General features: G+C 38.1%; 1 protein-coding gene across 2 annotated transcripts in view; it reads right to left on the bottom strand.

Annotated features, from left to right (window-relative positions):
• LOC126471111 (myotubularin-related protein 14) overlaps positions 1-22290 on the bottom strand; it is a 150443-nt gene that overhangs the window by 64340 nt on the left and 63813 nt on the right. For both annotated transcript variants that reach the window (XM_050099192.1, XM_050099193.1), the window contains exons 4-6: positions 20540-20785; positions 7616-7838; positions 6392-6927 (exon numbers count right to left, since the gene is read on the bottom strand). In XM_050099192.1, coding sequence (XP_049955149.1) covers positions 6392-6927; positions 7616-7838; positions 20540-20785 — 1005 coding nt within the window. The remainder of the gene's footprint in view (positions 1-6391; positions 6928-7615; positions 7839-20539; positions 20786-22290) is intronic.

Genomic DNA, 22290 nt, shown 5'->3' on the forward strand with positions numbered 1-22290 from the left:
TAGCTGTTAAAATTAGGAGTGGTGTTTTTACCATGAAGACTTTATCTGTTGATTTCTTCTTGTCTGGCACGGAATGATCATTTGTCGGCATAAATTGTGGTCAAAGTGGTCGATTCTTCATTAACCAAGCAGCCCCACGGATCCATACAGCAGTGTGCTGAAGTAGTTGTTCTGTGTTACCTCTGGAGATCAGATCAACTGTGTTTTCCTCACCAGGGCACCACTGATTCCAATCAGTGGGCTTGAATTTGTGGCCCACTTTGCCACTGGCAGACTGATATGTCCCATGAGTGATGTAAGCTCATAACACAAGTAAATCATGGCATTGTCATCTTCAGCATCCGCTACAAAATCAGTCCGCTAAATGTTGTTTTAAACATACAAGTCAGCTCAAGGAATATTTGTTTTGTGCATTGTAGCACGTTCTTCCAGTGTGGCTGCAAGTAAGACTGAAAGGTAGCTGGGTGAAGCAGTATGTAATAACTTCGTCAGATCTAATATAGTTTCATTATTGATTTATGATTACTTTGTACCAAAATTCCTCTGTCTTTCCTGAAAAGAACTAACTGTGGAAATGCTTGCTTTACATCAGCAATTAAGACTAATGGATACAGATGGAATCTCAGTAATATTGAAAGAATATCAGGGTGAAAATCAGGACCCATTTCTAAAGCGTCATTTAATGAATTTGTATTCTTAAAGGAAGGGAGGGAGAAAGATTAGATTTAACATACCACTGACATCGAAGTTATTGAACACAAGCTCGGAATGTTTCACACATGGGAAAGGAAATCGGCTGCGCCCTTTCATAGGAACTATCCCGGCATTTGCCTGGGACAAATCAGGGAATCACAGAAAACGTAAATCCAGATGGCCAGATGCAGATCTGAACCATCGTCCTCCCAAATACTAGTCCAGTGTGCTCGATAATGTGCATTCTTCTTGTGCGACAAACCATCGAATACAATCCTCCATTTGATGACACCTTACTTTTCTTTGTTTACTGCATGATGTGGCAGATAAAATGTCTCACAGGATGTCTGTCCAGAAACGATGATTTCCACATGTCTCTTTTTGATGTGGTCTATCATTTGCACCTTGTAAATGTGTTCCTGGGTGCTGTCATTTGTAAATGTCTTCTCCACTGCAATAAACCTTTTCTCAGTTTGCTGAAGATTATGAGGCACCATAACACTGGGTTTTCTTCTTCTGTCTTCAATGCATTAGGATTTTGAGAAATCTTGTAATAAGGCCAATTTCTTCGGATTCAGGGTTCTCACTTAGTCTTCTGTGATCACCATTATTTCTAAAATCCAGAAAGATCACACAATATCGTCCGTTGTTGTCACCGTCTCTAAACTGATGTAGTTTGCAATCACAAAGTTTGTCGTGGTGCAGGATTTGTTCCTGCTAAGAATCCAACCTAGAATGGAAGGTGCCAATATAATGGATGGTGTTAGCAAAATCAGAGGGGAATCTTTAACAGTTTTCCAATAGTAATCTGCCTGGATAAGAATCTTGATGAGAAGACCATCTGTACCATCTTTTGGATTCACTAACTGAAGTCCCCAGGTGTAAAATAGCTTTCTTATATTGAAAGGTACAGTTGGGTGCACAGCAAATGAGTATGCACTGTCAAGCAAAGTTACAGAAGTCTAGGAATTTGTCCAGATTCCCTTTAGCCTGAATTCAACGACGATACAACACCTTGAAGTTGCGGATGACATTTCAAAGGTGCTGACAGATAGGTCACAGTGTTCTATAGTTCTTAAACCTAATTCATCAATGAGGAACTTGGAAATGAAACTTGACTGACTACCACTATCCAAAACATAGCATGTATGTATGCTTGACCCTCCAGGTCCACTGATCCAAACTCAGGTTGTCTGAAGGTAAGTAAAATTTGCTGAAGATACATCAATTTGCCCTAAGGAAGTTGCTGCTGTCACCACAGGCGCCTACTGCAGCGGCAACACCGCAGACAGGCCAGCAATGTGGGTTGCCGGCTCCACTGTGAAGTCTGGCCGACGCAACAGTGTTTACCAGCAAGTACCACAGTTGACAACAAACAAGTAGGTGTGGCCACCGTCCATCAGAGGGCATCAACCAATAGCAGAGGAAAGGGGCGTGACGATCAATGAACTATTTCCGGGCAATCGTGTGTGCAAATAGTCCCGGAAATATCCTTCCGCCCAGGGCTAGATAAACTGTCACCCGGCCATTCAATAGTCAGTTCTTGACTCGCTGAGTGTGGAGAAGATCGGTCGGTTCTGTGGTGTGCCACCTCAACCATCCTCTCTTCTGCAGCGATTATGATACATTGCTTCCGTCGTGTTACACTATCTACCAGCTGCTAACAGCTGACTTTGATGTGGAACAGTTGTACGGGTATATAGTCAAAGGGAACTCTGATTGTAGGAATTAATTGTTATTTGCTTGATCTGCAGAAGGAATCCTTATTGTCTAGTTGGTTTTAAAGAGTGTGTTGTGGTTGGTTTATTGTAGTTTCCTTAATAAATAAGTTGGCAAAATGAGTTGGTTCTTGCTCTGTAGATTTAGCAGAAGTTAATAACATGCTGAGAAAGAAAGTGCTATCATGCTTTAATGTCTTGGTATGTTGTTGGCTGTCAGTTACTATGTTGCAGCCTTGGGCCCTGTGAGTACAAGCTTTGCAAAACACATAATAGGGTTGTACTTCTCATTTAAGTTTTAGTGAGTTTTTAGCTTGCTTTGAATTTATATGAAGTGTTGCTGCAGTGCACATGAAGTTAGGGAATGGCAGATATCCTGAATGAATCTTTTGCACAGTAAGGGCACCATGAACTACTACTTCCTAAAAGTTCAGTAATTGTAATACATCTCTATCCAATACTTCAGTTCTTCTAGCACCAATAATCCACATCTGACACATTTCAGAAGGAAATAATCACAGAATTTTTGCAGTGAGATCTTTAACATATGCTACACATCATCTCCTAGGGCAGTGCTTGAATATGACAGTTACATTCCAGGAATGTACTGTTCGGCATTTCAGGGGTCACTGAGTACAGGCTAAAATGGTCCAAATAATAGAGGTGCGCCTGTGTAATACGACTGGTATCTCCATACCGGTTCAATAAAATTTTCTTTGTTCCTTTGTACGCCTTAGCTGTTACAGGTATTCCACTACTACCAGCTTCGGTTTGCCTGACAGATACTCTCGTAGGAAAACATTTGTTTTCTATAGAAAGTGATGGGTGTTTATCAATGACTGATTCAAACTGTTCCCAAAAGCGAGTCCACATTTTGACATATTCACAAAATAGCTCAAGCTTAATTGCTGGTATCTTGACAGAGCGGAATATAATGGGGTGTGTGGACACTGTAGGTGACATGATATTAATCTGTGACATTAAGGCCGAAAGCTTGTAATCAAGACTTGTAGCCTTCTGCACAGCGCGTTTAGTTTGTCTATACATTCCTCACAGCTTGAAACATGTGCGTAATATTCATAGTCACAGAGAAAATAATGAATAGTGTTAGCTAATGAAACAAGCTTCTCTAAAGTGTCTTTAAGGCATTCCCTGTAGTGTTGACAATCATCAAATTGGCTTTTTGTAGCAAGTCCACCAATAGTTGTACAAAACTGCATAGCATTAGTTCTCTCCACAGCTCGCTTTCTTTTGAAATTTACTAGCTGTTTTTCAAATTTGTCCAGCATTATGTCTTACTAAAGATGGCTAATGCAAAATTGTTTACGAGTGCATCTGTGAATCGCTTAGATGTCGGACAGACAGTATGCACACAAATAAAATGAAACAAACTTTTGTTACCAAATTAGCTACTCAGATCAAAAGTTCAGATTTGCAAAGCAAACTTCCTGAATCATGCTGCAAATATTGTTCTGAAGCAAGCAGTTTAAGTGATTATATTATATTGGAATGGACTTGTCTTGTGATGTGGTTCAATGTTGTCTCATTTCTTGCAGCGCGAGTTGAAATATTGCAGGAAATCTTAATTTGTACCAAGTTTCAGCATCAGTATATTACGGACACACAGCACAGTGATTCCAATACAATGATTTATTTCACATAAAGGAACATGCATCATGGAATATACAAGTCATGTATAACCAATATTGTCAGAGTGTCTATAATTGCAAATATCAACCCACAACAGCTTCTTTCGATAGGTTTTATTTATATTCTTTGTTATGAAAAACAAATGTATTAAGTTTGCTTTGTCATTTATGTGGCTACTCACTCTACATCACGAAAAAATTGAGTCTTTCTGAATAAACCTGAACAGTTAAAACGCTAGGGACTTTGCACTCTCAAGAACCCAATGAAGACCGTGAAGCAAGACTTGCCGAGGCTTGAAAACGGCACACTTTAACTTGCACTTTGGAAACTACTACCGAAAGCGAGATGCAACATAACTCCAATCAAGAGCATCATCATGCATTGTCTTGCTCCCAAGAACCCTTCACTCACAAAGGCTTGAAGTTACTTCTCTCCAATGTATCATAATATAAATCGAAATTTTGATGGGTAGTGAGTTTTCATCCCCAAATCTCACTCATTTCCAAGAATTTACCATTTCGCTTTAAATATGCACAGTTCTTGGTGAGGTCATGTTATGCTGTGATCATGAACAAAGCACAAGGCTAGGTGCTTCATGTTGCAGGCATGGACTTTTGTCTTAGTTGGTTTTCGCATGGGCATCTCAATGTGGTTCTATCTTGTGTTAGTGAAGCAAAGGAGCTCTTTGTTCATGTCCCCAATCACACTACTTCAAACTTTGCATACATCGAAGTTCTGTAAGTCAGAAATAAATTCCACAAATACCAAGGCTTGGGCACAGCTATAAGTAAATACCTAAGCAATGCTGGGTTTCTCAGCTAATTAAGTGGTACAATGACCTATTCCTTTAAGAGGTCACTTCTAAATAAAAAGTTCACACTACCCATTGCAGTGACAAACTTTCTACTTACAAATACTCATGACCACATACCACATTTTTGAAAATAAAATTGATTTTGTTCAAGCTATTTATGTAAGAATGCATAAAGATTCTCTCAAAAATGTAAGAAATTTTGAATTGTGTGCTAGAACTACTGTGATATAAGAGGAACTATGTAAAAGGAACTACACAATGTATAAATCTATGTAACACACTTCTTGCCATTTAATTACTGCAGAACACTGAAGTCACGCACAATGTTGGCTGCATGTTGTGGAAGCCTATTAAAGAAAACCTCTTATCAAGAATTTCAACTGTAGTTTCACCTGTAACAGCATGTACAATTTCCAGTCATCTCTACAATACCCATAAGAGCAAAAAGAAGCTCTTTCTACTGCAATGAGACCATTAACTGAACAACCACTCTGTGCCCAATACTAGCAACCATTTGGTCCAATCAATGTGTTTTCATCAAAAACAAAGATTGTATATTGCTACAGCAATTGTGCATACTTAGAATAATTATGCAGGATTTAAAGCTCCATCTCAGATGCTGCAGATTGTAGAGCAGATGAAATGCAATGATCATTTACAACAATGGCAATTTATCGTGGGGCAGCCTGGCCGAATTAGGTAGTGAAAACAAGTTCATGTTGCCAACTGACAATGCAGGAGTAAGCCATTTCAGTCTCAACTGCTTAATTAATAACTTACACTGGACCAATTAAAAGGTACAAAGGTGGTACGATGTTGCTTTACACAGCATCACAGAAACTGTGTGGTATGTGAAGCCATAGACTGACATGATTGCCAATAATTTGAGGTGGTGTGGGAACATTGGAAGCATAACATAACATAAAGGTGAACACATTTATTAGGTGAGAAATAAATGCTTTTCACATCATTCCATAGCTATTAGACAGTTACTGTATAGTCAGTTCAGGTGCTGAGCGATTTCTCAATTTGGTGATTGCTGACAAGACTACCAACTTCAATTTTTATTACCAAAAGTTCTGAGCCTCAAGTATACAGTGAGTTGTTACCTTTACTCCTCCCGTTATTTATATTCCACCCTTGCCACATGTATAGGATGTACGAGAACAAAGACTCAAATTACTACTGAATTAATGTTCGATGAAAAATTTAAGGCTCTGTACAATGTTTAATTAGAACTATTGCTGGTAAGTAATACAATGGTGAATGTGAATTACAAAGCTCATGATATATGCACTGATATTTCAGTCAGTATCCAAGAATGTCACACCAATGATAACGTCATTTGTATGCCGACAAACTCCAAAATCTTTACTGCTCAACAGTAAATATTGTCATAGGTGTGAGCCTTGATGCACAAAAAATTTCTTTTGGTGTTGATATAAAAACAAAATAGTTTAATGTATTACCACAGCATGAGAAAATTTTATGAATTTTTGATGTAGGACTTGCTTACCCACTGGATGAATCTTCACTGCTGTCTGGAAGCGTATGGAAGTACACAGGTGGGTTATCTTGACTCTTGCTGCTTTGCGAACTGCATGAACTGTTCAGACTTATATTTGATCCCTGACAACTAACTGGACACTCAGCTTCAAACAAGACACCATCAAGATGAAGATCAGAGTCATTGCGCATAACAATGTTCTTGATCTTAGGCTTAGATGACAAAACACTGAACTCTTCACTAAGCATGTGTTTCAGGAAATGAAAGCAGAAGAAAAAGATTTCTTCTCCTTTACTAAGTCTGTCTTCGAGGTTGTGCCCAAACAGCATCCAGTCATAAGCAATTGTCAGATACAATATTTGGTATGGATTCAAAGACTGATGGATGACCCCATCAGCCCAAAGTGAGAGACGGAGAAGCGATACAAACAGAGGAGTGCGATCCCAACCACTGATGCAGTGGATCAGTAGGCCAGTGTTGTTATCCTGCAGATAGCGCAACAGCAGCTTCAGGTAATTCTGAGTAAGTCGTACCAAGTCCCACTCCTATAAGAACATCAAACAAGAATGTTAATGACTGAAAACTGTGGTACCTACTACAAAAAATGAATTACATTTACATCTTGCCAATTTTTAAAACATGCCATTCGATGATACATATAACTTTTTTTTTTTTTTTTTTTTTTTTTTTTTACAAAATAGTGTCATGAACCTAGGATTCAGAATAATTCATTTAATCGAATTTTCTCAAGTAACTGAACTTTCTTGCATTATGTCAAAATAACAACAATTAAACTGTTATTTTCAAGTCACCAAAATTTGAGACTGGTAATTGTACAAAAATGACACTGTATACTGACACATTATTGACCTATCTCCTAGTTAATATTTCCAGAAAATTATTATAGTAAGTGACTATCAAATGATGTTTAAGATCAACAAAATGACTATATTCAACAAACTCTCATGCCTTTTTTTTTTTTAAAAAAAAAAAAAAAAAAAAAAAAAAGAAGCAGAACAAGAAGAAAGGAAATATGTTAATAATCATATATACCCAGAGGTTTCTCCCTCAAACACTAAGAAGAAAGAACTAAAGTCACTACCACAACAATCTAGTAAAGGTGTTAAGAGAAGGCCAAGTCATTCAAAATGCTAGTCAAGAGGCACAGTCAAAGAATAGGTTTATGAATGCAATTTAAGTATAATAATGACAACACCATGCTTTAGCATTTACCTTGTAGTTGTTCCACTCTACTTTGAGTTGTGATGAAACTTGATCATCTGGTACACCAATACTCGCATCTACATGAGCCTGGCTCCAGTCAAAGACTAGTCCTTTAGCAACGTAATTATTATCTCTATATTCTTTAAAAAATTCACATCCTGGATATGGCAGTGAAATAATCGTAAAATCCGAGTATCTGTTTTCTTTGTCCACTTTTTCTGATGATGTGACACTGAAACAATTAGCAAAATAATATTAACTAAGGGGAAGAGTAAAACCACATTTCTAAGCATAGGCAGCAACTTCTCTTCAATTAATAAAATCAAATCTATGAATGCATTAAACATGAACAATGCAACAGAAAATAAAGAAAGAGGAAGGTAATAGCCATAAATTACATGGCATTTAATTCCTCATAACACAATACATTTCCATTTCTGAAAATGGTTGCTTCTAAGGATGTTTCTCCTTTAGACTTAAACAAATATTATTTAAGAAATCAATACCAAATTACTGACATTGTTTCTCTAGGTGTCAGATTATCTCCAGGATCAAACAATTTGTAATAATGTTCTTAAACTGCCAAGAGCAATTCTGTGTTTGAGACAAAAGTTATTGCTAGAACATACCAGACAATAAAGCTTGTGAATTCCTTTTTTAATTTTTGTTTAATGGGGAGCATGTCTTTGGACAAATAAAGAAGTCTTTAAGTGTGTGTCAAATATATAATTTTCTTAACAATTTTTACATTTGTATTTATTTGGAATTTACGTTTTCTTTGTTTCCAGATTGCAACCAACTTTAGCAATAGATAAATTACACCACATTTTGGTGTAACAGAGAAAAAATAGGATTTCTAGCATGCCAACAGGAATTAGCAAAAGGATTTAACAGATTACTGGATCAGGCAATTCAGATGTTTCACTGGTGATTCAAAGGCCCCAAAATTTAATTCCAGCTAACATTAATGAAATCTAATGAAAGTTAATGGAGTTTCTTATATGGCAAGCTCAAAACATGTGATGACTGTGGACAGCAATGTTTGACGTTTGTCAGTGCTGTCTGATGCAAGTAAGATACGAAATTATAGAAAGTGAAGGAAATGCAACATCTTGCAGGACAACCATATTATACTAGTTGGTGGACAACAATGTGGCACACTGTTTTCACAGACTTAGACTGGGGCCACAAGGAGATTCTATCAGGCCTGGAACAGCAGAAACAACAAAACTTCAGCCCCTATTATAACAGAAATGCTCCTTCTTAGTATGGCAACAAACTATTAAGATATTGATTTTATAATGTAACCAACTCTGCAACTATTTAGGTTGTGGATAACTACCTGTGCAATGAACCTATTAGCATGTGGCAATTACAGCCAGATGGCAAAAGAAGAGATTATGAATGAGATTCTTATTTTTGGGAATTGTTAATATATTTACAAGTTGCTATACAACTCATGACTAACACTGTCATTCTAGTCTTCCGTAAGCATTATTCACTGATCATAATTAGGTCTGTACTGGGACAATATGAAAATAAAAGCTAAGAGGAGTAAGCGGAAGCAATAGTCATAATTTATTTCACCTTTAAAGCTACATTCAATATAAGCAGTAGTGTTGATGGAAGTTAAATTTACAGTCCAACGTTTAAAATCAAACCATTAACAATCATATGGGTGGCTCAAAATACAACTTACAATGCTTATTTTGAAATCAACAAAAGTGCTACCTTTACACAAAGTTTATGAATGTTGGTGGATGCAATGCTAGCGATGGTATGGCTAAAAGAACCTCTGACTGTATTTATAAACTTGGACCTTTCGAAGTCTTCTCCTCCAAGTTTGTAAGCCATGCCATTTCTAATGACATCGTTGTCGTTGGAACGTTAAATCCTACTCTTCCTTCATACACGAAATAACTTAGATCCAACTTTGATCCTCTGTCCTGTCATATTAATTACTCTATAATCAGTCTCACATTTCTTAATTTCAGTTTAATTCTATTGAAGATCTGGTAGTAGTATTATTACAGCTCTTACTGAGAGAAATTTCATTGTCACTTGGCTTTAAGTTTCACACAAACTGTTTCAAATATAATATTCCCGAAGTTCCCGTAACATCCTTCATCTGCACTGTACAAAAACTATAACATCGCGTCTGCCCCCCCATACCCCCCCCCCCACACACACACACACACACAACATGTGCACACATGCTCACATTCCCATGCACTCAGTGTGTCCTACATGAAATCGGATGTATCCTTTCAGTCCAGTGTATTTCAACTCTAAGTGCCTTTTCTGTTCTTCCAGAAGCAAATTCTCATATGTATAGCAGTCTTCTTGACAAGCTAGTCATAGTAAAATAAATTCCATAATAAATCAGAAAAAAAACAAAGTGCCCAGCAAAGGGCTAAAGCTTGCCACCTATTACATATGTTGGGCAAATGGTGCCACTACGGTAGTTGCTACTTCCACTATATTACAAATTAAGAACTTGTTAGCCATTTTCTAGAAAATACAGCACCTGAAAGTTGTAATAAGGAATAACAAGTGTGAACTTTAAGGTAAATTGATTTCAACGGATGCTGATATCATCATTTTAGATGAAATACAAAACATCAGAAGGGCACAGATAGTCATGGCATTACAAGATCTTCCGTCTGTTAAATAATCATAGCTATCGTAGGGATCACTTATTCATGGATCTGTGCTACATGCATTAAAAATGTAACTTTTCAACATAGAATTACTGAATATGTAGCAACAACTGAAAATTTGTGGCAGACCAGGACTCAAATCTGGATTTCCAGATTATCATGACCAGTAACCTCCTCCCTTGGGCTATCTGATCGTTCTTTCAGGCTCAACACAATCATTGACACTGATGTTTCCACCAATCATTATGTAATAAACAATGGTAAAAATGAGGAGAAAATTATGTAATTTGAGTATGTCTCAGTTTAGGTGATGTAGAAGGAGTATTATACTCAACCACATGGCAAACCAATACCAATTCTGGTCTGGATTTCCACAGAATATCCTTCTGAACCACTACTCAAAGATTTTAAATGATTTCTCAAATAGTTATCATCCCTCAACAATTTTTGACATCTGAAGCGACAGACATTGGTGATGATCTAGCAACTGTACTAAATTTATGAAATTTATTCACAATTGCGCAATCTTTCTGACATTAGCTGCATAGGTATGAAGATACTACCAATTGATGAAACATGAATATTTGTGACCACACTCCAACACAGACTTACTGTTTGTCATGAATGGCTGCCTTAACCATTTCAGCTATATGAGCACACAACCTGGACCAATCCAAACTTCCGTATGTCGTAGATGTAGACAGTAGGACATACGGAAGTTTGGGTCAGTCTTGGAAGCATGCTTGGACAGCTGAAGTGATTAAGGTGACAGTTCACGACAAACAAGAAATCCAGGTTTGAGTACCGGCCCGGCACAAATTTTCATTTGTCATCAATAGGTAATACCTTCATACCCAATGTCAAGAAGACTCCGAAATTCTGAATAAATTTCATAAACAAAATAATGGCAAATGAAGGAAACTAACTTTTCTGGTAAAATATGTTGCATTGTTATAGTGATGTCAGATGCACTGCATTCCTGATGCTGTTCAAAACACAGGAAAAAACCATGGGGAATGCCTTACACAAAGTGGAGCTCAAATGATTTTACCCCTTTATGTTAAGTGCCACAGTCATATAGAATTGTTTACATGCAACATATCCACCAAAACAACTGAATTATTTGTTTTGCCTCTATTTGCTAATATTGGCATTATACCATTTTCAAGTAGACACTGCAACATATACACAACGACGACAACAACAACAACAACAACAACAACACAACACACATCTAATGCTAGAGAATATATGTACAACATGCAAGTACAAAGTTTAGAACATCATGTATGTAATCATTATATAACAAATTAATAATATATATTTAAAAACAAAGATGATGTGACTTACCATACGAAAGCACTGGCAGGTCGATATAAACACAAACAAACACATACATACACACAAAATTCTAGCTTTCGCAACCAATGGTTGCTTCGCCAGGAAAGAGGGAAGGAGAGGGAAAGACGAAAGGATGTGGGTTTTAAGGGAGAGGGTAAGGAGTCATTCCAATCCCGGGAGCAGAAAGACTTACCTTAGGGGGAAAAAAGGACAGGTATACACCCGCGCACACACACACGTCCATCCACACATACACAAACACAAGCAGACATTTGTCTGCTAATATAGTTGTACAGCATAAATTATGCAACTACTTTGGCATGGTATGTTCAATTTTCACTGGTGGCTAGTAGAATTGCAACACCCAGAAGGATAGCAAATAATGAAGTTTTACTTTCTGGTGCATATACAGTACAGTAAGAAGTACAGAAATTCATATTTGTAGGTGATTTGGGGTTTGCAGGAAGCAAAATTTCATATACTGTCCTGCCACCTGTGGCAGCAACATCAGCTCTATCTCAGCTGGGCGCAGAGTCAAAATGAGCTTAGATGACAGATACAGATGTGTCATTCCATCGTGTTTCAACACTATGCCATAGTTTAACCTAGCTGGCTAATGAGAGATCGCATACCAGTCTCTCAGCAGCCCACAACCAGATGTTTTCAATTGATGAAAGATACGAAGAAGGTGCTGACAAGGGCAACAATCAAACATTCTCTGCATCAAGGTAGGTCAGAATAGCATAGGAAACATGCAGTATTGTGTAATCTTGTTGAGCAATAGTTGCCATGATGTCCCCCTGTGGTGCTCCAGACATCTTTACATTGCCAACACGGATACCTGTCTTGCCGCAAAAACAAGAAGATTTCCTCACTCAAGGTACATGAAGTGGTTGTTGGATCTTGCACGGTCATATGAAAAACACGTCTGTCACCTCAGGCACTAGTCATGTACGGCTGTTCAGAAATTGCATGTAAAATGATAGCCCTCAGTGCTATGCACACGAGAGTAAGTGCAAGTGTGGCTGCTCGACCAGGAAGAGGAATACCTGCATTTGTGAGAGTCTTATAGACAGGTGGTGCATGTGGCAAAAAGTAGGAGGTATCCCAGATGAGGGATTGCAGATGATAGGGACCAATCAAGTGACAAGGTCAAAAGCAACCAGAAGTGATTCACACGGCCATTGATCCATGCCAAACATGCACCCAGGCCAGGCGACCTACCACACAAATAGACGAGCACTACTCACAAATTCTTAGGAAACTTTCAACAATTTTTGAGTGCTAATATTAAAAAAAACCATTTAAGGTGCGTATAGTAGTCATTGTGCTAATTTTGTGAACTAAGGTGAATCCTGTAATGTTCAAATACAAAATTAATAGTGTGCTGCTTTACACAGTCACACCGATTACATATATAGGCATAACACTGCAAAGCTATATGAAATAAAACGAGCACATCAGGTTGGTAGTACAGAAGCCGAATGGTCGACATTGTTTAATTGGAGGAATTTTGGCAGGGATCCCCACCAGTTCATACAGAAGGGAGACATTGAAGCTGCAACAGTCACAAGATGTGCTTTGTTGGTGCTGCAGCTTATAGCGATTTTGACTGGGATAAACTCATGCTGCAGTATTCTTCGGCATTCCAGTGTAGAAGTTGGCACAGAAATGGCTAAGTGAAAAATCTGTTCAATTCGTGCATTTATTTATATATAAGAGAATTTTCCTCTGTGTGAGACTAGCTGTACAAGATTCATGTACCAATTTGAAATCCTAGATCCACATATTTTACTGTTCGCATCACTTCTGTTTGTACTGTGAAATTTCAAACATTCACGAGTGCCGCAATAAACTCTTACTGTTATCGTCAATAGTGGGCTTAAACTTATTTGTGCTCTTTTAAATTTTTTAAGAACAGTAGGCCCATCCTCATTCAGAACAATCATTATCTAATTTCATTGTCTCAATACATGAGAAATAGGTCATTTTGAGAATTTTTGGACACACACACAAAATTATATTTTTGTAAGTTGCCGGTATGAGTGTTTCGGATACATAGCTCATTCCATAGTAAATCAGCGTTTGCGGTTCACAGTAGCTGCCAAAGAACAGATCACCTCTGAATTGGCTTGTATATCAGTGCAAATAATGTGCAGTTTTGAGAATTTTCAGAAGCTACCATTGTCCTGCCCGAAATCTAATTTGTAGTAAATCGGTATTTGTGATTTAGTTACTATAGTAGATATGCTAACTAACATATGGTGTTACATCTAGTTTTCCCTTAAAGAGGAGTAGCCCTATATATTATCTACATTTATCACAAATTAACACTGCTTTAGAGTTTGCTAAGAACTATAATTAACCTCAAAAAGTTTTAGGAAACTAATAATTTTTACCACAAGTTTTTCTATTACCTTAACAGAAATCTTGTTTTGTGTATTTGCTTCAGTTCTTATACGAAATTAGCAACCTTTTAGCTCAACCGATTAAAATCTAATCAGAGAGCATAATTTAAAGTTATCTGTTCACTGTCCTGCAGTACATCACACCAGTTAAAATGCAGCCCCACTGTGTGTGTCATTCTTGAACTCGGAATGAGTTGGTTAACATTTGTAAGCAGTTGGAAATCCCCTGACTACTGTCAAACATCTGGTAGCTGCTGCGAGCTCATGAGAGTCATGTTCCTGTGGTAACAGTACTACGGGTAACTCAAGTACTGTCCGCTCCTGTCTCCTCGGCAGAAAGTATGGCACCTGTTGTTACTTGTCCATTTGACTGAGTGGCGTTTCAATGGTAGAGCTGTGTGTCCTCTACAAGGTGGATAGGGACCAGGGAGGACTCAAGAGTGTTGTACCAAGCCCTAAACCAACAACTTTGAGGTTCTGTCTTTCACTGAAACTGAGCCAGTGGGACTCACTTCATCTGTTTTGGGGAAACCTGTTTTGTCTGGTGTCAGGAGGCAAATGCAAAAGGATAGGGTCTATTAATCGATGGCAGTTCAAACGTACAGCAAATGATGGTACTCCTTAGGGAAATGGCAGCAAGGGAGAGGGAAGGACAGCAGGTGCACTCAGTGTGTATGCGCAGGAGCCTCATTCAACATGTTGAGGAGGTATTCCGGCAGCCTTTGAGGGAACAGGGTACAGTCAACTGCAGATTGTGGCGCATGTTGGAACAAATGCCTCTTATCTGGGGTCCGATGTCGTACTTGGGTCATTCTAGCAACTGGCACAGAAGGTTGAGAAGATCAGCCTTGTGCAAGGAGTTTCCACAAAGCTCACAATTTGCAGCGTTGTCCCCACAACTGATGGTGGTCCTTTAGTTCTGAGTCGAGTGGAAGGACTGAACGAGACACTCCAAAGGTTCCATGACAAGGTACGCTGTGACTTCCTGGACCTGTGCCACAGGTTTGAGAATTGTAGGGTCCCCTTAGATGGGTCAAGTGTGCACTACACATCAGAGGCCACTACTCTGGTAGCTGACTCTGTGTGATTTTTAGATTAGTCGACACACTATGCAATCCAGTTAGCAATAGCTGTAGGAAACCCAGAAGTATCAGTGTAATATTGAAAGAAACTTTGGCTGTACGTAAAGGCTGTTAGTAGCATCAAAATTTATGGTCCAGTCACAAGCAAATGAGAGAGGAACTGAAATTGAGGGTAGCAAAGAAAAACCTGAAATGCTTAACTCCATTTTCAAATGTTCCTTTACTATTGAAAACCTAGGAACATTGCCCCAATTTAATCCTAGTACCACTGAAAAAGTGAGTGAAACAAGTATTAGTGTCACTGGTGTTAAGAAACAGCTGAAATAATTAAAACTGAACAAAGCTACAGGGCCCAATGGAATCCATATCAGATTCTATACTGAATTTGTGGCCGAGTTAGTCCCTCTTCTAACTGTAACTATCATACATCCCTCAATCAAAAAAACCATGCCCAATTCTTGGAAAAAAAGCACAGGTCACACCCACCTACAAGAAGTGTAGTAGAAGTGGTCTACAAAACTACCGTCCAGTATCACTGACATCGATTTGTTCTCAGAACATATTCTGAGCTCAAACATACCAAGGTTTTTACAACAGAATGATCTCCTCCATGCCAACTAGTGTGGATTCCAAAAACCTCAATCATGTGAAACCCAACTTGCACTTTTGTCACATGACTTACTGAAGGCTTTGAATCGAGGTAGGCAGGTAGATGCAATATTTCTTGATTTCCGAAAAGTGGCTCAGTACCACACCTTCATCCGAAAAGTGGCTCAGTACCACACCTTCATTTTTTTGTCAAAAGTACAATCATATGGGTAACCTAGTGCAATTTGTAATTAGACTGAGACCTTTTTGTTAGGGAAGACACAGCATATTATCTTGGATGGAGAATCATCATCAGATGTAGAGGTAACTTCAGGGATGCCCCAAGGAAGTGTGTCAGGACCCTTGCTGTTCATATTGCATATTCATGACCTCGCAGACAATATCAATAGTAACCTCAGACTTTTTGCAGATGTTGCAGTTACCTATAGTGAAGTACTGCCTGAAAGAAGCTGCATAAATATTCAGCCAGACCTTGATAAGATTTCAAAGCGGTGCCAAGACTGCCAACTTGCTTTAAATGTCCCAATATGTAAATTTGTGCACTTTACAAAATGAAAAAAACATAGTATCCCATGATTATACCATCCATAAGTCACTGCAGCCCGCATTCATTCAATAGAAATATCTTAGATCTTGAAGTGACAAATAGGCTGGACCATATCGACAATGTCAGTATAGAAACAGGGATTAGCGATCATGATGTCATTATAGCAACTATGAGATAACGAAAGTTAGAAATTAGTCAAGAAGGCTAGGAGAGTGTTTCTGCTAGATTGGACAGATAAGGAGATGTTATCACTTAGGCAGTGAACTGACATCACTTAGAGTTACATGTCTAGTAAGTGGATAAAGGACAGAAAAGGCTCAGCATGGTTTAATAACAAAATTTGGAAGATGCTGATGAAGCAGAGGCTGTTGTACTCTCAGTTCAAAAGGAGTGCACAAATGATGACAAGCAAAGGTTAGTAGAGATTCATGCATCGGTGAAAAGATCTATGCATGAAGTATAGAACTACCACCGTCACACTTTAGCAAAAGATCTGGCAGAGAACCCGAGAATATTTTGGTTTTATGTAAAATTGCTAAGTGAGTCTAAGGCTTACATTCAGTCACAAGTTGATCAATCTGGTGTGGTAATTGAAGATAACGAAAGCCGAAGTTTTTAAATTTCACGTTCAAGAAATCGTCCACATAGGAAAATCATATAAACATACCGCCATTTGATCATCGGACAGACTTATGTATGGATGACACAGTAATAAGCATCCCTGGCGTAGAGAAACAACTGAAAGATTTGAAAGCAAATAAATCATCAGGTACAGATTCCCAGTTCAATTTTACAAAGATTACTCTACGACATTGGCCCCTTACCTAGCTTGCATTTAGCGTGAATCTCTCGCCCAGCACAAAGTCCATAGTGACTGGAAAAAAAATGCTGGTGGCTCCAGTATATAAGAAAAATAAAAGAACAGACCTGCAAAATTACAGACCGATATCCCTGACTTCCATTTGCTGCAGGTCCTTGAACATATTCTCAGTTCGAAGATAATAAACTTTCTCAAGACTGAGAAGCTTATGTCCTCAGCTTAGTTTTAGAAAGCATTGCTCATGTGAAACTCAGCTTGCCCTTTTCTCACATGATATAATGCAAACTATGAATGAAGGGCAGGCAGATTCCATACTTCTATATTTCTGAAAAGCATTTGACACAGTGCCCCATTTCAGGCTGTTAATGAAGGTACGAGCATACAGAATAAGTTCACAGATATGTGAGTGGCTTTAAGACTCCTTGTGTAACAGATCCTAGTATATTGTCCTCAATGGTGAGTGTTCGTCAGAGACAAGGGTATCATCCAGAGTGCTCCAGGGAAGTGCGATAGGACTACCGCTGTTCTCTATATACATCAACGATTTGGCGGACAGGGTGGGTAACAATCTGCAGTTGTTTGCTGATGACGATGTGGTGTACATAAGGTGTCAAAGTTGAGTGATTGTAGGTAGATACAAGACGACTTGGACAAAATTTCCAGTTGGTGTGATGAAAGGAAGCTAGCCCTGAATGTGGAAAAATGTAAGTTAATACAGATGAGTAGGAAGAACAAACCTGTAATGTTCAGATACAGTATTACTAGTGTCCTGCTTGACACAGTCAAGTTGTTTAAATATCTGGGTGTAATGTTGCAAAGCGATATGAAATGGAATGAGCATGTGATAACTGTGGCAGGCAAGGTGAATGGTCGACTTTGGTTTATTGGGAGTATTTTAGGAAACAGTGGTTCACCTGTAAAGGAGACTGCATACAGAGTACTGGTGCAATCTATTCTTGAGTACTGCATTAGTGTTTGGGTTCCGTATCAGGTTGGATTAAAGGCAGACATCGAAGCAATTCAAAGGCAGCCTGCTAGATTTGTTACTGATAGGTTTGAACAACATGTAAGTGTTACAGTGATGCTTCAGGCACTCAAATGGGAATCCCTGGAGGGAAGGCAATGGTCTTTTCAAGAAACACTATTGAGAAAATTTGGAGAACCATCACCTGAAGCTGACTGCCAAATGATTCTACTGCTGCCAACATATACTGTGCATAAGGACCATGAAGATAAGATATGAGAAATTAGGGCTCATAGGAAGACATATAGACAGTCGTTTTTCCCTTGCTCTATTTGCGAGTGGAACAGGAAAGGAACAGGGTACAGGGTACCCTCCTCCATGCACTGTATGGTGGCTTGTGGGAACCACGCTGTTGAGGGGCCCAAAGGTTCCACAATTTGACCCAACACAATCTTTGGGCTACCATAACTTCAAAGGAATTTTCAGAGCAGGTCAATGAGGCTAATCACTTGGTAGCTGTCAACGGGAATCAAGTTTTTGCCCAATTTACAAATAAGGATGATAATACTATCTCACCATTGCAAAAGGAAAACACCCAGTTGAATATCATTAAAGACCCTGGGTAGACTACATAAATTGTGGCCAAGAAGTCAATATTTTAGACAATATTCATTGTAACGAGAAACACGTTAGATCCCTTGATATGATCATTAGCAGCACTCATTCACTGTCTCAATTGCACACAATACTGTATTTCAACAGCAGCCTCACTGCACAATCATCATTAAATGGTTCACACAGCTATGCATAATTTGCAAACATTCTTGGAATTTTTTCTGACTTATTCATCTCTGATGGAACTTCAGGGCATAAAGTCTACAGAAAGCCCAATCACACACGTACATTACAAAAATTCCAATCACCATCACAAGCATGAAAGAGGAATGATCAAAACATTTATTGATGGGACTAAAAGAATCTGTGACCAGAGTACTTGGAGGATGAGCTCAATTATTATTTAAGAACGGCTTTCAGAAGAAATGGTTACTCTGACAAAGAGATAAATAGGGTGCTATGTCCTAAAAAGTCTAGAGTTCCTAATGAAAAAGGAGCAATTAAAGGGAAAGTTTTTCTTCTACTTGTAAAGACTATCAGAGTTTGCAATCAGTAAAGTACTCAGAAAACACAGAATTTTTACAGTGTTTAAACCAACAAGGAAGGTGTACAACCAGTTGGACACTGCAAAAGACCAATGCCTGACTCTTTAAGTAGAATATAAAATTATATACACTTGTGGCCAAGTATACATAGAAACTACAAACAGAAGCATTAACACCCACCTCAAGGGACACAAGAACAACTGTTGCCTGGGAAAGACACAAATCAACAATAGCAGATCATGCACTAGGACCAGGAAACAACCAAATTCATTTCTACAACACTGTGGTTGTAGCAAGATCTAATGACTGTGCTAGGATGTACAGAGAGGTCACAAAGAATCAATGGCACAAAAACCATTTCAACAGAAAAGGAGGAGGATTGAAATTAGACAAGTTGTGGGCCCTAGTGTTAGTGGGCACAACTTCGTGGTATTAAGCAGCAATCGAAGGATGTCATGAACCAACCATCACATGCATACATGTAAATAGTTTGGCTTGTTCAGCTTGTCTTCAGTTTGCAACAGCTTTCAGAGTCAAAGCCTCTGAGGAAACCTGCAGCACTGGAAGATGAAATGTTAGGCAGAGAATTACACCCGTTAATCAAATATCAGCAATATTCCATATACGAGCTGTGAAAGCTACATTCTATAAAATAATTGCCTCACAAACTGAAACCTGAAATACACCATTAGGGATAAGTGAAAATGTTTTTCATACACTGATAAAGTGAAATTAGATACAGGACATAATAGAATAACTATCCATACCAAATAATTTAAATAGCTTACAATTCTTGTTTCACAAATTCCTGGATTTTCTCAAAGAATTTTGTTAACTACTAGTATTCCACAAACTCAAACATCAAGTCACAAAACAAATGAATGATAATTGGCACTAACAAAAGACTATTGGAAGTATCATAGATTTACTAAAGTGATTTTTATTATCAGTCTACAGTAGAGAATAATCTATCAAAATTCCACATGCAAAACCAAATTCAACTGCAGATAGCCTGTTATAGCAGCATTCAAAGTCAGTGCTTGTTTTTAAATGTTTAAAGTGTGAATGAAGTGGTACATAAATCTCTGAAAGTAAATTAATCATCCACTGCTTTCTGTTTACTCACTGTTTCTGAATTTTTTTTTTTCTCTATAGGGCATTTCTGACTTTTCCTTCTACAACTCTAAAATGTCAACCTCACATTTCATTCTCTTGTATCAGAGGAAAACTCAGTCTACCTCCTGAGGAATTGTGTGCAAGAGAAATAGTAGATATCACCCGACATATAAACAGTTGATTGGTATAACATATAACTTTAGAAATATAAGATGAAAACACTCACTTTACTCCAAATTTTACTTTTTTCTTTTCAACCATGAAATCCACTATTGTTCCAACATTTAACGCTCTCAGTAGGCGTATATCTTGACTACGCACTCTGTCAAACAACTGCCAGTCACTTTGTGACTGCGGTGGCTGATCAACTTCATCATAAGTAAAGTCATCTCCAGCATTTTCACTTCCGGAGAAAAGATAGTCAAGTCCGGATCTACCGTATATTTCTGGTCCTCCTGACAAAGTTGCTGACCTAAAAATGTGGCGTAAAGAATCATCAGAATTCAAATCACAAAAGGATGTGGCCAGTAAGTATATTGACTATGTTTTTAAGAAACAAACAATGGAAAATCCAGGATGGAATGTAACAATACCAGAGAAGGAAAGTTGCTTCTCACCATATAGCAGAGACACTGAATCCTGATAGGCACAATAAAAAGATTAACACACTCATAGCTTTCAGCCATTAAGGCCTTTGTCAGCAGTAGACACACATACACACACGCACACACACTCACTTAAGCAAACGCAAATTGCACACACATCTGCAGTCTCGGAGAGCTGAAACTGAATATGGTGAGTAGCAACTTTCCTTCTCTGGTATTGTTTAAGAAACAATGTATACAGGGATGCATTCATTAAGTTACATCCATATGCTAGATAACACAAATTTAAGAAAGAACATTTTTGATGTTTTTGCGGGCACTTGTTAGTGTCCTGCTTGTTGGCCTTTTGTCTCAGGATCTTGCTGGCCACAGATCCAGGGACAAAAGCCAACAGACACCACATAAACGAGAAACTACACTTCTTTGCTGCATGTGGTCTGTCGATTCCTTTCTTGATGGTAACAATTTTGAGTCATAATTTCAGTATCAATATTATGTACAACAAGTATATACAATTACTGCTATGTCAAACTTTTTTACCTTTATTGGGAAAGTATACCTAGTGAAAATTTTGCGACAAACACAAGATGCAATATTTCAGCTTTGTTTTTTGAACTGGCTCCACTGCACTGTTATAGTTATTAATACCTATCATATCACTTAGTTCATCCTTTCCTTTTATGAGTGTTTAGCTTGGTACGGCAGTGGAGTTGATACATACGAAATTTAGTTTTTCTTGGTAATTGTTGCACACTGCCTAAAGTCAAGTAGCAGCTTGGTAAAGAAGTCATGCTTACAGTTTTCTAAACTTGTCATACTGTGTGTACTTTCTCAATGAGACCAACTGAAATATAATGCAATCAAAAACTACTTTATTTGCCATGAGTTTTTAACCAAATGCAAAGCTGGTGAAGTCTTGTGTTATATGCTGTGGAATATATAACTGTATCAAGTGGTTTTAATTCAGTTACCTATTCACCTTGAATATGACTGTACTGTTAAAAGCCAAAATATCAGAAGATGAAATTTCACTGTTCTGGACGTATGCCCAAAAGATGTCAGAATATAGACTTGTGGTTTGGGACAAGACACAGGTAAGTTTTGGACTTACTTGGATCTTACATCAAAGTGATGTGCATCTAGAAGTGAATATATGACCATGCACAGGTGTCAATAGTTGCAGAATATAGCAATGAGAACACTGTGTTCATCAAGGAAATGTTAGATGATGCCTAAGAAAGTGACGTACTGTACACAACTAATAGTGCATACTTTGCATTGAAATGACAGTGTCTATGCTGATTTTAATACTATGTATATACACTGCTACCTTATTTGGGTTTGGGAGTAATTTAATCTCTGGACAGAATTT

This window comes from Schistocerca serialis, chromosome 3 (genome assembly GCF_023864345.2).
Source record: "Schistocerca serialis cubense isolate TAMUIC-IGC-003099 chromosome 3, iqSchSeri2.2, whole genome shotgun sequence".
Classification (NCBI taxonomy): domain Eukaryota; kingdom Metazoa; phylum Arthropoda; class Insecta; order Orthoptera; family Acrididae; genus Schistocerca; species Schistocerca serialis.